Source organism: Gadus chalcogrammus, chromosome 14 (genome assembly GCF_026213295.1).
Source record: "Gadus chalcogrammus isolate NIFS_2021 chromosome 14, NIFS_Gcha_1.0, whole genome shotgun sequence".
Taxonomy (NCBI): domain Eukaryota; kingdom Metazoa; phylum Chordata; class Actinopteri; order Gadiformes; family Gadidae; genus Gadus; species Gadus chalcogrammus.
The window spans coordinates 10809099-10826980 of NC_079425.1; the positions used below are offsets into that span (position 1 = coordinate 10809099).

The following is a 17882-nucleotide window of genomic DNA, read 5'->3' on the forward strand; positions in this document are numbered from 1 at the left end:
CTATTTATTTTAAAAGAGAGAAAAGTCAAGTGTAGACATATCCAAATATTATGTTTTGGAAAGAGGGATGGATATACGTATATATATATATAATTTTGTCTTCCTGCTAGCACATTCTGGAGTTTACCGGTGGCACGTTACTACGAAGGCTAGCCTCTTAGTTTCACTGTTGTGGTTTGCACTAAACATGATATTCTGGCAGCAGAGACTGCCAGGTGCTGAAAGCAGTGTTTATTTCACACCGACTGAGAAACATTCCCCTTGTCGAGATTTATGAGAACCAATGCCTTTGTTTTTAATACAGCGGGAGAAGGCTAATCTTGCCAGTTCATCTTGATGCTAGGCGTTTAACTCCTGCTAACCCACATCAATAATATCTGCACCAACAAGTTGTACAGCACCGATTGCAGTTCAGATAGCAGATAAACATATTGTACTTGGCAATTTCAAATCACTGTGTGACGGAAAGTGACGGCTCACTTTCATCACACGATGAAACAACTCCCAAGAAGCTTGGAAACACATTGAGGGCAGTTTTCTTCAGATGTACAGCACAGCACAGTAGTCCCTAGTGAGAGGACAATAAGACACAGACAGGCTTATGTGGTCCAAAGACGATCCCCTTCCCATTGGGGAACACCTCTTGGACACATATTCCAGTAGTTTTGTCTGCCTTGTTACTGTCTGCGCTGTCTGCAGAGTGGCTGGAGCCTGTGCCAGGCATGGGTCCATAGGAGCTGTTGGGATCTCTAGGGCCAGGAGATGTTGGTCGTAGGCCAGTGGGGCCAACTGGGCCCTGTGACAAGCCGGGCTGTCTACTGGAGGGATGGTGGGAACATGTAAATAAGCGTCTGATAAGGGCTATTGTTTTCATTCCATTCTCATCCCATCTGAATGGTCTGCTCCCTAGTCAGAGAACATTTTTTTATCTCTAGAGAGACGGGAGGGGGACACTGAGAGGGGATTTAAGATTTAAGAGCCCCCGAAGATAAATAAAAATAAACTCACTGGACTGGACTTTTTCCTCTTGTTTGAGCTAATCCTTGATGAATGTAATGTCCTATTTCAAGATTAAGAAAGCAACGAACTACAATTATTTTAGTTTTTTTCCCTTGAAAATGTAATGCTATTTCATATCCAGTTAGGCATAAAAAAGTGTATATATTCGGAACATTCTTAATTTGACAGTAATAATGACTTTTAAGATTATCCAGTTTTTCCAATGAAATACATAGTGTCTCCAGAGAAAACAACCAGGCATTTGAGCAACTGAAACAGCATTCCTCCACTTTATCTAGATTTTTCTGACAAAAGCTGTGGAAACGTGCCCTGAAACAAGCCAGACCCCAGCATCATTTTCTCAATGTGTTTTCCTTCAGGTCGTCTGCGTGGAAGTAACACTGAGGCTTTCCTATTAGTATTTTTTATTTTATTGGGGATTTTATTAAAGAAGCCTCTATACTAGTTCTTTGCCAGGTTTGCCTGCTGTATGGTAACAGTGAAAAGGTGTGTGAGAGCTAGGCTATGGACTAATCCGGGTCATTACTCACCTCTCCCAGGTGGAGGTTCTGGGAGGACAGCAGTGCATTCCAGCTGTAGCCTCTCCTGTCGGACGAAGACTTGGCAGGTCGGCTCTGGACCAGTGTAGGGGATGAAGTAGTGAGGAAACAGCAACACTCCTGGGAGGCAGGGGAAGGAAGGGAGGGAGGGAGGGAGGTGGAACGGGAGGGTGGTGGGGGTGGTGTTGGAGTAGAATGGAAGCTGGCACCACATTATCTACAACAGTTGGTGCATTCCTTAATGATCAAGTGCTGGAGAAGCATCTGTGAGGAAATTGTGGGTGTGCACGCACTTGTATGTGTGTGTGTGTGTAATGTATGCACACACGTATTTGTTTCTGTGTTTGTGTTTGAGGCAAAGACAACAGAGAGAGAGAGTGCGTGAGTGTATGTGTACATGTGTTCCCTGTTTGTTTAACTCCCCTTCACACCAATTTGACATACGCCGTTACTATTCCTTAATAGAAGAGGGTGTCATCCATTATTGTTGTTGAGTGTGTCTAAGTGTTTGCATTTCAGGGGAATTTGTTTCTCCGGAAGAGGAAGCCCTGTAAATTTCGGGTCAAGAGAGAAAATAATCTCTATGCTTTGTACCCCCCCCCCCCCCCCCCCCCCTCCCTGCCCCTAACCCCTGACTGAAGATCTATGATGTCCGTGCCAGGAGGGGAGTTAGACAAACACATATTAGTACACACGCACACACATGCACACAAACAAACACACACACACACACACACACACACACACACACACACACACACACACACACACACACACACACACACACACACACACACACACACACACACACACACACACACACACACACACAGATGCACATAGACAGATACACATAGAACCATACAAAAACACAGACACACAAACACAAACACACTTTTCTCTCTTCCCTTGGGGTCAAGGGGACAAACTGTGAGTTGGGAATTGGAAAGTCAATAAAGCAGAAGTAATGTTATAATGACCCTGAGCTGAAGATGTCCTGTTGGCCCCCACCACACAGACGGAAGTGGACAATCAAACAAGATGGTTGCTCTGCTTGATCTCTCTGAAAGCCATGCTTAAACAGGGCCACAACAGCCGCCGACCTTCCATTAATCCCGGTTCCTCTGAAGTCAACGTGTTTGTCAGTATTTGCTTTGAGCAAGTAGGGTCCAAGAGATTTTGCAGATGGATGAAAGGAACCAATGTCTGTGTACATTCGTAAACTGTGTAAAATCCTCTATGGGGTTTTTGATGTTTAGGATAAAAAGCGGCAGCAGATAATGAAGACAGAGCTGAACCCATGCCCAGCGTGAGTTCTGTCCTCCATCTCCTTTTGTCCTCGTGTCTCCCACATCCTCTTGGGGAAGGTTGTGATCCTTATCTGAGTGCTCTATACATTCCCTTCAAAAACACATGATGGCTGCATCTACAAGGACAGAGAAGGCACTTCATTTGTATAATTTTCAATATCAAGGAATATGAAGTGTGATGAATGCATTTGTGTTGCAAGTTCTTGGTTCACAAATTAGCCCTTTACAGATGATTTGCCGCAAAATCAATGTGCTTTTCAGTGTTCCAGGGCTACGCAGTAATCTGTTGGCCCTCAATACGTTTTGAACTTAATACTTTAAAGGAAACTCATGATGATGTCTTTCATGTTGTCTTTCCTAATACTATAGTGTTCACACACGAAGGATGTGATCATTGTTCGATATGACGTAAATCCCACTTGTTACACGGCCGTCTTGCTTCCGAATATCAGCACAATGTTCATCCTTGTGTTGGCTTGCATGGCATCCGTGTCGACCGAGACCCATGTGGACGTGTCATCCCATACAGCGCAGAGCCGTGAATCCCCCTGCCGCCTCGTTGTGGTTCAAACGGGGGCCAGCTCGCTGTGGAGCTCTAGCTTCCACTAAAGGTGGTGGAGGGGCTGCTGCTGCTGCTGGTGGTGGTGGTGGGGTTTGATGGGAACAGGCTGACCCCCATGCAGGCCAGGCCCAGGGGGGGAACAGTGGGTCACGGAGCCTAGCGTGTTCTTTATCAGCCGGCCCACCGACAGCACGATAGATAACAGCCGTTCCCCTACTGATTCATTGGCGGCCGAATAAACGTTAATTGTTTTCATCATTGGCAGCTATGCGGATGCTCCCAAAGTGGAACCAGTCCCTCGCCGCTTCACCTCCCACACGCTGTCTGTCTCGGACTTTCAATCCATCCCTGCAGTGTCTCCTCACTCCCCTACTGAACCTTTCTTCCATTCGTCAGGTCGAAGCCCCCAGCACTTAATGTTCCCGTGGCTGACAATAGGCGATTTTCTTTAGTATAACCGCAAGTTTGCTCATGCATGAAAGTAGCACTCTGTGAAAGGAAATGCGTTGAATGGCCATTATTACTTTAGGAATCCACCAATTGCAATAATGATGGTTGATCTGTGATCATCTCTGCATACAAAAGATACTTTAAATGAATGCAGTGATTTCGTTTAGTCTGGTCTAGTTTAAATCTACAGTTTAGTGCAGAAGGTGCTCATGTCCTCGGGTCTGCTTGCCTTGCAGAGTCTTCATGCATGGAGAAGCTTCTGTCTAAAGACTGGAAAGAGAAGATGGAGAGGCTAAACACCAGCGAACTCCTGGCAGAAGTCAAAGGTAAGACTTGCTTATCGCTGCATCAATGTCACTAGGTTCCCAGGTCGATAGACGAACATCATTCATAGATAATCAAAGGAATAGCTCTTTATTCCTTCGTCAGACAGATAGCTTGAGCAATTCTGGCTGCGGCGGGTGATGCTATGGTGATCCGGTAATCATCCAGCCGGACTCGGTAGAAGTGTGCCTGGTTTTAGAGAGAGCAGGCCGGGGTGGGGGTGGGGGGAAGAGGGGGTTGAGGAGAGAAGGCAGTGGCCAGCTCATCCCGACAGTCTCCTTCACACCACAGCACGCAGTGAAGAGGAATTTATCAACTCTGTGTGTGAACGCCCTCTGCGCCCGCGTATCAAGAGCCGCACGGCTCCGAACTCCCACCAAACTTTGTGTTTACGACAGGGTGGGTGGGGGGGTGGGGGGGAGGTGTGCCCGGGCCAGGCTGGGCAGGGTTCGCCTCGGCTCCGACCTGAGCACTGACTGTTACTAAGAGCCTGTGTGTTTACACTACGCCTAGCGCCGCACCACCAGCTGGCTGATAACACGGGGCTGTCCCTGGCTGCCGCCGCGCTGCGCTTCCACCTTCCTCCTCGCTGCTCCCCTTTCGGTCTCTGGTGGTTAGGTCTCTGTTTCAACCCAGTGGGGTTCGTTTACAAACGCCTGATGATGTGGGATGATTAAAGATCAAATAAGACAATTTCTTTCCCTTTTTATGGGGGGGGGGTTGTATGTTTAGTTTGGTTTGTTACAAGTATGCTCTACTACTGGTATATAAAGTCGACATTACTGGCGTATCCTCTCATATGCTGACATTTTTTATTATGGTCTCAAATAAAGTATTTTATTGCACACAGTTGACACACATGAATAATATTGGCATTCGGTTTTAATTAATGAATCATATTTTTGTCACGCGCAGGGCAAAGAAAAAAAAGGAGCTTTAGAATGCCCTAATAAGTATAGTCATTGGCAATAACCTTAATGAACTGAGGGATAAATCATAGCTTGGTAAACCAGATTCATTGTACCTGCCCTAGTATATGCCACTGTAGATCAAAGTGCAGCGGATAAAATGGTCGAAATGATTTAGCCTTTTGAAAGCAGATCTATTAAATTACAGGGAATTTCTTCTGTTTGATGAATGGCAATGGTAAGGTTACTTGGTAGTGTGTAAACAGGTAGGCAGCCTGATAATACACACTATGGCCTCTGTCTGTTGATGTGCACAGAACTACAGTACGGCCCATACAACACTGTTACCAATATAAATGCTTCTCCTATCTCCGCGACAGTCTTGGCTTTTTTAATTAGCATGCCATTTCATATGACTGTAGACATTTCAAAGGGCGGCTTTGTGCTCCCCCTTACAAATGTCTCTCTCCACATTTGATGTTTGCCTGATGTAAATATGGGCAATTAAAAAGAAGCCCAGGGTTGGAGACACACAGGGTCCCATCTAATTAAAACACAAACAAAGGTAGTGCACAGAATACACCTTATGATTAGGATCTAAAGTGGTATAATGATTCAGAGGTTTCAATAATTGTTAGGTTCAAATAAGTACAAAGGCCAAACATGCTTCCAAACTTCTATTAATAAAGGAATAGTTGGATGTAGGCAGAGGAAAAGTATGTACAGGGAGGCTGACCTTGCAAATTATTTCCTTCATATTTGTTGAATCTACAACCAATTATGCTGTTTACCTGATTGTGAGCTGCCTTGTGGCATTGTTTGATAAAAACAGAAGTATTACTTATGTGACCTTAAATACACAAGAAAATCACATTTAGTGTATTTTTTTTACATTAGGTCATTGTGGGTATTTCTCACAATGCACACGTTCGCACACATCGTTTTTGTCATCAACAAATTTTAGCACCTAATTGTTTTATTGCAAAGGCAAGTGGTGGAATGCGGCTGGTGCAGACTTTTCAGAGAGAGAGAGAGAGAGAGAGAGAGAGAGAGAGAAAGAGACAATAAACACTTTTACTGTGCTTGTGCTCAAACTTGCTCAGAAATGCCTTTTCCGCTTGTGGTGAACATGCAAGTAAACAAAGCCATGGTATCTACAACATCAGAGATTTGCTTTAAAGCTGCGGTGGCCCAGTCAAGCGTTTACCTCTTGGAGATGACACATCCATAATGGAAGCTTATCGTCAAGTGAATTTCTCTTTTGACTTGAGCATTATATATATTTATATATATATATGTACTTTTTTTCTTTTTTATATATATATATATTCATATAGCATTCTTGGTAGACGATATAAATGTGTTGTGCGCTCCCGAGTTGAGGCGAGTCCTTAAGTATGACAAAGAGAATGTCTTTTTAAGAGTTCAATTATTTTAAAGCTTTATCGGTCCTGTCTCTTACGCTGGTAGGGCTTAGCATCCACACCAGCCGGCTGGAGGAGGGGTTGGCAAAAGGAGAATTAGTGGCGGATTTCTTTTCAGCAGCCGATTCCAGAGGCAACTGTTTGTTTTCATACCTGAGCTTAGCTGTCAATCAGGAGGAACGGTAAAAAGGGAGATAAAATCTCCCTAAACCAAACCACAGCACACGAGAGAGAGAGAGAGAGAGAGAGAGAGAGAGAGAGAGATGAGAGAGAGAGAGAGAGAGAGAGAGAGAGAGAGAGAGAGAGAGAGAGAGAGAGAGAGAGAGAGAGACAGAGAGAGACAGACAGAGAGACAGAGAGACAGAGACAGAGAGACAGAGACTGGCTGGAAGCACTCCAAACCGCAGGAGTAGGTGGATCGTCATAGATATATAGAGGTATATAGAGGTGGATCGTAATATATATATATATATATATATAAAGAGGAGAGAGAGAGAGAGAGAGAGAGAGAGAGAGAGAGAGAGAGAGAGAGAGAGAGAGAGACAGGAAATGGGATTTTATTTGAATGTCATTGTTTAAAAATTATTTAACGAGCCAATAAGCAAATAAGGCCCCACACACATGCTCAGACAAAAATCACATTTAAAAACTCACAAACCCACACACATAATTGTCTAATTAAACACCTTTTTAATGTTTCTGTTGTCTTTGTAGATCGCTTCTGCTAGTAAAAATATAATGTAAAGTGTAGGAAAGAAAGGGCTGGCTGTGGCCTGTGCTACTGGGGCTGCATGAAATCACAGTGTTTGAGTTTGCCTGTAGAGCGTCAGAGTTCCAGCTCCCCATGCGCAGAGCGGGGAAGCTCAAGCAGTTACTCAAACCAGGGGAAAATATGCAGTGGGTAAATTGGCACATGTACACCCATGCATTGGCACACACTCTTGTACGTATGTGTGCGCGCACGCAAGCACGCACACACACAGACACACGCACACACACACACACATTCAGGCAAACACGCATGCCCACAAAGTCATAGACACACACACACTCACACACATTCAGGCACGCACGCATTCACGGACACCCACAGTGCACATTTGCAGGCACACACACACATCCAAAGGCAAACTGAAACACACACAAACACACACACACACACACACACAAACCCACACACACAGACACACACACACACACACAATTCACTCATTCCATTGGAATTTGTAAAAAAAAGAGAGAAGCTTAGCATTGTAGATTTGTGTTGAAATGGAAGCTGGAATTCTGAAGCACAGAAATTGCACTCTTCTAATCAATTTCCAAATGCTGTTTTAAATGACAGTGGCCGGGTGCACACAGGCAGCCCTGTGGCAGTCAGATAAGTGGAAGCTCTTTAGTAGGCGAGGGGCAGGCAGGGCAGGGTGGCCGCCCACGGGGATTTGATGCAGGCCCTACCTGGTTCGCCTGTGACCCTGCACACTCTCACACACACACACACAGGAGACTGCTGTGTGAACACACAGCCTATATTGTTCTGCCATCTGGGTTTGCTTTAAAACAGGATTATCCCATTTTAAAAACGCACCTTTATTATTCTTGGGGAACCCAATGCCGCTGGGGATATATGCTTCAATATCTATATATTTAGCACGGTATCACATCATTGTATACAATCTCTGGAGATCAACCTAAGATAAATGCATGATGATAATATATACCTGCCTATATAGGCACCTACATATCAGGTTTTATTTCAAGTAATCAAGAAATCAAAATTGTAAAGCATTGTGTATATTATATACATTGAACTTCTTAACAAATAACACAATTTAACAAATTAAACAGTGAGCATATTTGGATAATGCGTATATATGTAAATGTTGAAGTTTCTGTTTTTTTTTTTAAGATATGTTTTTCTGTTTGATTAGGGGGTGGGACCTCACCAAGGCATTCGCCTATACACTTACAAACGGCCATTCATCTTCACGCTATGTGCCCACAAACATAAATGCAAATTCAAATAAGGCACACACAAACATATAAGCACGTGCACATACCCACACACACACACACACACTCACACACACACAAACACTTTCAAAACAAGCCATACAAAACTCTATCTGTCCAGTATTTCCAGTCAAAAGTGGCTCAGTTTGCGTTTTCTCAACACCTTAGTCAACTGCTTGCCCTGTGCACTCAGGTGAAATATGAGCCATAGTAAATCATTATTCTTTGGGCCGCATTTGCCAGATGAATGTACAAGTAACACTGGGTGTTTTTCTCCTCTAATGAATTGAGGAATTTAGCTCATGGCAATGGTGGGATAAATGAAAAAAGAAACCGCTTTGTGAGACCCGCTTTGTGCATGTTTGTGTTTGTGTACGTGTGTTGGTGTACTTAATTGTGTGTGTGTGTGTGTTTGTATGTGTTTGTGTTTGCGTGTGTTTGTATGTGTGTGTGTATGTGTGTGTGTGTGTGTGTGTATTTTCATGCCACGCTTCACAAATTACAATTAAATTAGGTATCCAAAAACAGTTTTTGGACAGCTAAACTACACTGCTGTATAGCTGTTGTTTTTTACTCTACATAATCTAAAGTATTCACTCACCTCTACATTTGCCAACAACACACACTTGTTTCTCAATTGTGGGGTCCTCTGAACTGAAATATTCATCAGCGTTGCAGATGCAAAGCAAATCGTGTCCATCACAGGCATGTAAGTGTGATGGAGCATGGGGTGTACTGACAGTGTGAGGTTTAGTTTGTGTCATGGTGATTTCCTTCCACAGATTGATAGATACATTCCTAAACCACATCTCTCCCCCTTTCTCCACTGCCCATAGTTGTTTTGTACCACTCGGCTTCTCCGGATCCTGAAATTGTCCCCTTGCCTTATATCCTGTTTGTCCATTTGGTGTTCAACCCCACAGATACATTATAACACCTGTGAAAGAGTTGTGGAAGTTGAGGATCTCTAATAGCAATAATTTATTATGGGATTGGATCAGCCAATTTATTCTTCATGCTTGTCTTTGCAGTGGATTCCCTATCAACACGAGGCCTGCCGAATCACAGGCCCAAGTAGTTGGCTACAAATGATGGTCCCTTTTACTCGTAGCCAGTGTATGATTTCTATTATATAGGTTGATTTGGACATTGAATGCCAGGCATACAGCAAGGACAGCATTTATATATCACCGCAAATAAAATGTTTTCCTTTATTTATCATTTATATTTTTTTTTTGCTGGGCAATATGTTGAAATATATTTTGCCATACTTCATGTATAGACAGTCAAGAGCCAATGCTTTCACATCAGCATAATTACACTGACATGTAATGCTTGCTCTATCATCAAAGTATTACCCTGAATCACTGTTCAGCCTGTGCCCCTGTGCAATTTCACTCCAAGTGTTTTTATTAACAACCTCTCAACGTGTCTATTTGAATAAGTCTTCAAATATTTTCTGAAATACCACTTTAATGTAAGCGCACATGCACACACACACACACACACACACACACACACACACACACACACACACACACACACACACACACACACACACACACACACACACACACACACACACACACACATGCTGATTGTCTTCCCCTCATACACACAGACATCGTGAAATGCCTACACATAATTAGGAAAGTATACTTGATCAAAAACTATGCAATCAAAAGTACCCTTTTGAATATCAAGCACTTGATAAGTTTAGATTTAAACAGAAATGGATGTGCAATCCTTCAATGTTAAGTATCTCCTCAGTTCATGTCATAGGACATAAGGTTTTCCTTCTTTGTTGCCACTGCATGAAATGTGCTTGGGAGGCCTTGCTTATGCTTGTTAATGGTGGTTTATTGGCAAGATTAACAGCTTTATATCATAGCAGGGGCAGCTAGCCAGGTAAAACAGCTGTTGCCCATATTGTCTGGCTTCTGGAAGATAGAGACACTTCAATGCCATGTTATAATAGACACATATGGCTGTGGAATAATGGCAGGAAATAAAATCTATAAGGCATTTTTAAGCAAAGCCATGCCACAAAACAAGCCTCACCTGTCGATTGCTCCAAGTAAGCTGATGAATGGAACTGATTAGGCTATTCATAATGTGCTTGTTCTCTCACATCGGGTAATATAGCCTCAAAGATAAACTACTAAAGTTCTTTCAAGTTCTTTTTCTCAACGTCAATATCTGGCCTTTAGTCCAATACAAAAAACACAGCCATACATCTATATAAACACCAAGGACATCATGGGCTAAAGCAAGCGATGTGAGGTGAAATAACCACAGAGATGTTGCACTCCATTCAGACTGGGTCACAGTGCCTTCTTTATCATATGGTGCGGTAAACATCAACACACATCTCTTCAGACCTGTGAAAATACGCCCCCACCCAGATGTGGGTGAGGAAGCGCAAGCAGGATATTCAGAGAGAGAGAGCAATATAGGGAGACAGAGGGGGAAAGCGAGAGACAGAGGGACAGAGGGAAAGGGAGGGAGAGAGAGAGGGAGAAAAAGGGAGAGAGAGAGAAGAGGATGGAAGAAAGATAAAGAGAGAAAGGGTGAGGGAGAGGGAGAGAAAGAGGGAGGAAGAGAGGAAGATAGAGAGAGAGAAAGAGAGAGAGAGAGAGAGAGAGAGAGAGAGAGAGGGGGGGGGGAGGAGAGAGAGCACGTAAGGCATTTTAACTATGTGTTGTCTGTGTCCGGATACAGACCGGCACAATCGTAGCATTTAGACGTCTTAATTTACTTAGAAGGGGGTTTGCAGCATATGGAAGCTCCCACAATAGCTGACTGATAGAGAGACAAAGAAATTCTAGTGTACTGGTGCTAAAAAAAATCCCCTGCCCTGGTCATAATGGCTCAGCTGTCCTCACCCAAAAAAAAAAGGAAGAGAAAAGGGTGTCTTGTGATTCCCCCTGCGTTCCCCCTCCCCTACACCCTCCTTCTCTCTTTCTCTCTTCTTTTTTGTGCCTCAATCTTTTATCTGTGTTATTCACTCGGGACTCTTCAAAGAAACAAGCCTCCTTCTTTTTCCCGGTACTGGACTTGGAACCCAAATTAGAGACTGCTTGATTAGAGCAATGAGGAGCCGGCCAGCAGAAAGGGAGATGTGGGCATTGGACAGAACAAATCGCACCCCTACAAAGTGCCTTTTATCCACAGACCCCAAGGCTCGAATCCCCCCAGCCCCGCCGCACCCCCATATCCCTCCCCTTCACCCCTTCCCTGCACCCCTCCCCGCTCCCCCCTCAAGCTTCCATGGGCTCTGGTTGTTTTCTCCTTATCATTTATTTAGTCACTGCTTTGGTTGATGTTTTCTGCCCTAGTTTGCGACACTTTAGAGGGGGAAAAAATATATGTATATAAAGGGGTGAAGAATTTCAAAAGGTGAACGTTGAATAGAAGTGAAAGAGGACAACGGCGCATAACAGCGGCGCTCCTGTACTTCTTCGCACAGTGTCCATCTGGCTGCTCTCCCAGCCGCCAACGCGGCGGTGGGCTAGGGGGAGAGGGGGGAAGGTACCTGCTTGTATGGTGGGCCTACCGGGCTGCCACATGAGTCTGCCGAGCCTCCTGCACCTCAACACCTCCTCCAGCCTCAACTCCCCCCTCCCCCCCCGCCAGAGGAAGATGTCACTAAGTGTTAAACCGACGAAGCCCGCTGGCGTTTTTTTATGTAGCACGCAGCCAACTTCCAGTCCGTCTGTCTGTCTGTCTGTCTGCCGTCAACAGCGGGATGCGTGGAGACACGTTAACAGGCCAACCCCTAACCCAGCGCTGTTAAGGGCCATGCAATATGCAGGGAACGGCCCCTCTTTGTCAAAGACACAGCCACTGCTCGCCTCTTCTTCACCGCACAATAAAAGTTTTATCGGCATTTAAAACCGATTCATAATTTAAAACAGGAAGAAAGAGATTTTTTTCTTTTTTTTACTGTGGCATGCCAACAAAAAACACATGTCTATTATGGTCTGCTAAGGAAGTTCTGCACATCTCCATCTGTTGCTATACTGAACTTGTCTACACACAGGCTTGCTTAAATGTTTCCATTGTTGCCACAGAGTAAAATATTTCTTTCACGTTTTTCGGAACTTATTTTTTGCGGCTGGTAAAGGAAGCAGGCGTGAACAATGAAAGAGGAGAATGTAAAGTGGGAGCCACTTGCCATTTCCTTGGTGCAGGGGGCATTCTGGGCTTCTCACAACAACACAGCCTCACCATCACAACAATGGGCCCTCTGTTAGTATTCCCTGGGTGTTCATGTAGGCCCTGTACTGGGCCAACACCTCCCCCCAATTCTAGTCCACTAGATCCCTCTGTGTACCCCAGGCAGCAGGCTCCTCCTGTTAGGGAACACACACTCTCACCTATTTAGACACACACACACACACACACACACACACACACACACACACACACACACACACACACACACACACACACACACACACACACACACACACACACACACACACACACACACACACAGCCACAGACACACATTCACACTCACACACACACACACCCAAACACACTAGCACACTGTGTGCACATTTACGCATGCCTTATTTCCTTTTCGCAATTTAAATGAGTTATTGAACTATTCATTCTGCTACCGGAGGGCTAGTGCAAAACCTACAAGCTAGCCCCCTCTGCTCACACTGACCATCCAGCAGGATGTAAAGCAATGCCACGCCCTCTTCGCCTTCTCCATCCCCCTATCCCAACCTCCCCTACCTCCCCTGCCCCTCCTCCTCTCTGTATTGATTTGTGACTAAAGAATCATGTTGGTCACCTATAAAACAAAAAGGGTCCTAGTCAAAGGTTAATACAATCGGTGTAGAATGTAACATTTTTACAGATAAGTCACTCACAACAAGTGTCCCTTCTCATTGACCAACAGCCATTGGTGAATAAGAAGTCAATTCAGTCCTCCGGGAAAAAAAACACATGCAAGTCCAATGAATAGATGCTTTTAGTTGGGTTGTTTGGCTGGCCAGGAGGATAAATGGAGAATTGCAGCTCTCTTCCACTGCAGCAGGCAACGGAGGCAGAGCAAGGCAGGCTTAGGCTCAGACAGGCCTGCCAGTAAATTGCCCTGAATGGGTTCTGGAGGTTGACAGGCCCTATTAAGACAAACGGCCTTCCTCATTGGAGAGATAAAATAAATCAGGTGTTTAGTCAAATGAAAATAGTTTGAGTGGAGAGGGCCCTGGGGAGCTCTGGGAGCAACTCAAGACAGATGTGGCCAGTGGAAGACACCCAGGAAGGAATGCAGCTACCGCTGGCCCTAGGCCAGCCTATACTGTAGTGTTCTGTAGCTCCACATGCCTTTATCTCCTCTGTTTCCCTATCTGCCCCTCGATACCCTGCCCTATATCGCTCCCTCACTCCCTCTCCCTCTCTGTTTCAATTTCCCCATCTCCCTTTTCCCTGTGTGCTCTGGGATCGGCTTGTCACACAGGAGTGCACCGGGAGGAGAGTGAGTTACTGTCTAGACTCTCACTGGCAATTATGTTGGGTGTGTAAGTCAATGGGAGGATCACTTAGCATTGATTAGCAGGAGGTGGAGAGCAGTGCAGTGGAGCTGCCCTCTCCATCACACACACAAACGCACACGTACACGCACGTGTGCGTGCACACACTCGCGCACTCACACAGGCGCGCACTCACGCACACATGCACGCATATAGGCATACGCTTATGCGTGCATACAGGCACACACACTCATGCACGCTGGGAAGCAGAGGTAAAACCCCATCGGTGAACATAAATTCATCCGGGCCAGCCCTGTGTAGGCATTCTGCTCAGCACCTCAACGCAGTGGTTATGAAATATTGAATTAAGCCATTCAAAACGTTGGTGCATTTTGTGTAAAATGTGTGTATTTGTGATTTGAAACTGGTGACATAAAAATCTGTTCTTCACATTTAGTTCAATACCATGACCTCTTGTGTTATCACACTACTTGTGAGGACCATGTCGTTGCCTGCTCACTGCTCACCGCTCACTGCTCCCTGAGGCTCCAGGGGTGGGGGTGGGGGGGGACTGCTTGGTAACATCTAGTCAAATCCTCATTTAGATTCTAACACCGGCACTTCTACACTTTCTGGGTTTACACGTCGGGTTTTCTGGCATGAGCCGCCGCCCCAGGGCTGCCATCTCCCCCGTAGCTCTTTGTCTGTTTCTTCGGCAACAATTCCTCTCCTTTCGCGATGTCACACTGAAAGCTGTGAGCAGCTCCTCCTGTAAAATAGACAACTCCGGGCTGTGACCTTAACACTTCTAATGAAGCCGCTGCAGTCGGCGGCTGTCAGTCTGCCCGTCTTTGTACTGGGTTTTATGCACAACACAATGGCAGCACAATACGCCAATCCATGTGTATGTTCGTTACGTTTTAGACCGCCGTACAAAAGCCCATATCACTGTGTTGCCTACCGGAAGACAATTATTACTGTAGTTCCTATTGTATCCATTGTCAGTGGTTTTCAATGCTTCAATACACCAGGTCCAAGTCCTCTATTTCTATGCGCTGCAAACAGCTCCCATCCCTTTGTCGGCTTGTCATCACCCTGCTACCCCTACGTTTTGGCCCAGTTCACCTGCTAACCTCCCCCCCCACCATGGTGTCGCCTGCGCAGGTACTCCAGAGAGCCTCGCTGAGAAGGAGCACCAGCTCTCCACTATGATCGGCCAGCTGATCAGCCTGCGAGAACAGCTCCTGGCCGCCCACGATGAGCAGAAGAAACTGGCCGCCTCGCAGATGGAGAAGCAGAGGCAACAGATGGAGCTGGCTCGGCAGCAGCAGGAACAGGTGAAGGGCCCTCTCCCTTTTTTTGATCTTACTTCTTGTCTCTTTGTCATTTTTTTTCCTCTCTCAGAGTTTGTATCATTGTTGTTCCTGTGTTCTTTCTTTCTTTCTTTCTTTTTCTGCTTTCTAACATCGCCAACTTCCTCTTCTCCGTAGTCTTGTTTTCTCTTCCGCTCTCCGTTTATATCATACTCCATTAAATACATTTGTCACACATTGTCCCTTAACTCTCTGTTGGTTCATTTTTAATTTCATGGCTGGCATCTTGCAATAGAATATTATTCCGGTGCAGGAGTTTAGAATAATATTAGATTTAAGATGTTTTATTTTATATCCACTTGAATATTTAATTTCACGTTTGTCATGCTCGCTCACCCACGTTTATGCTGTATGGTGGGGAAATTGTTGGTATGACTTGTGCTAACAAATGTGAGTGGATGTGTGAATCAAACCTTGTATTAAACACAGAAATCCTCTATATCTTATAAATCGACCCCTATTAGAACAAGCCTGGCATTCGATTTGCGGCACAAATCAGGCCAATGAGCCATATTGTACAAATCAGCAAATTAGCAATGGCCATGAAATGTGTTAATGTCCGTGAAGGAATAAGGACGCAAACTATCCACACGGGCGACACTTTTATTATCACCCACCACCGTAATGGCTATGAGTCAATTATCAGCTGAGAGTTCACCCAGAGTTTTCATAGCACACCATCAAAACCTCCCCCGTATGAAATGAAGAGATGGACCATACACACGCACACACACACACACACACACACACACTCACACACACACACTGTAGATTGATGCATTTTGTCACAGTACACTAATAATACATTACCGCTATTGATTTATTTTTCAATCAGTCATATTAATATAGGAACCATGGTTAATTGTCAAGGAAACCTCAACTCACTGACCTGCTACAGGTGTTGGCATACACTCAGTCGTTTTTTAATGTAGTCGGTTGTGTCTGAAAATGTAGGGATTTGTGTTACAAGTGAAAAAAGGACAAGGAAGCTGATATAGAGAGATGGTGGGGAGGGAGGGGATAAGGGACAAACAGGGGGACTGAGGAGGAAGGGGTCCACATAGAGCTCTTGAATGTCATCCAGGCGTCAGGGACGCAACGCTGTAATTAACTGTTGACATACGTGAGGAAGCAAGGACAAATTAATCCTGACACATTTGCAGACGACCAATTTCTTACAGTGAACACTTTGTAATTATATTTGAAAATGAAAATTAAATGACACTTAAAGGCAGGTTGTCACACTCACTGAAGTGTGCATGTAGTTAGTGGTACTGCTCAGACGTGATCGACAGTGTGACTGCATGACTGCAGTTTGTCACTGCGGGGGGGGGCTCTGCCCTACAAACTATCTCTGTATCCTCAATCCAACCTCCTTAAGGATTCTTGCATTTCAACACTTATATATGACCAATATAAAATGGATGATTATTGGTTGCGACACCAAAAAAAATCATTCTGTAATTTCTACGCAAGTTATCAATGCACTCATCTTGGTCAGTGTTGTGTTCAGTCTTTCGGTGTTCAATGATGAGTGTGGAATGTGAATCAACCAATAAACTAATTCCACGTCGCACAAACGGTCTCCTCTACAGATCGCCAGACAACAGCAGCAGCTCCTGCAACAACAGCACAAGATCAACGTTCTCCAGCAGCAGATCCAGGTGGGTGCATTTAGAGTACCACCGATCTGTGTGTGTGTTGTTTTTAATTATTTTCCTGGGCAGCGACAAGAGGACCATGAGGAAATGTATGTTTTCCAAGAGAATGGCAAACAAATGTATCTCTTATCCACATGAAATTGCCGGGTATATCTTTATGTAACATGTTCTTCACTCTCCCCTATGCTCGTCATTTACATCGGATGTTAATTGGCTCTTGGTAATTGGGAGCGCTTTAAAATATGGAGGAGAATAATTAGCACATCTTAATGAACAAAGAGAGAAAGAAGAGGAGAGTAAGAAGAGCTAATGAGTGCTGTGGCTGGTGAGGAGCCTAGAGGTGTGTGACATAAAAGAGGCTGGTAAACGCTCCTGGAAGCAGCATGGCCCACAACAGCTACGTGGCACGCCAACACAGACACACATTCATCTCCATCATTGGCTGTGCCTGTTCTACTTACTACTCTCGATGGAAACAGAATGTAATTACATTTGCATCGCGGTAGTTCTTTCTACATAATAATTATTCGATTTTTATTTGCTGTAAACTGAAGTCATGAAAGGAAAGACTAAAGTGTGTGGGTGTGGTGTGGGTGTGTGTGTGTGTATTTCCTTGTGTTTGCGTCACTATGCTGGCATTATTTGTTTGTAAAAGCGTGCAGTGTGTGTGTGTGTGTGTGTGTGTGTGTGTGTGTGTGTGTGTGTGTGTTTGTGTTTGTGTATGTGTATGTGTATGTGTATGTGTATGTGTATGTGTGAGTGTGTGTTTGTGTGTGTATCTTGTCTGATATGGTACTAGTGTTGAAGTGCAG

At 44.7% G+C, this 17882-nt stretch overlaps 1 protein-coding gene across 7 annotated transcripts in view; it reads left to right on the plus strand.

Annotated features, from left to right (window-relative positions):
* The window catches only part of sox6 (SRY-box transcription factor 6), a 136242-nt gene that overhangs the window by 62763 nt on the left and 55597 nt on the right, over positions 1 to 17882 (plus strand). For all 7 annotated transcript variants that reach the window (XM_056607953.1, XM_056607955.1, XM_056607956.1 and 4 more), the window contains 3 exons: positions 4118 to 4207; positions 15201 to 15373; positions 17005 to 17073. In XM_056607953.1, coding sequence (XP_056463928.1) covers positions 4118 to 4207; positions 15201 to 15373; positions 17005 to 17073 — 332 coding nt within the window. The remainder of the gene's footprint in view (positions 1 to 4117; positions 4208 to 15200; positions 15374 to 17004; positions 17074 to 17882) is intronic.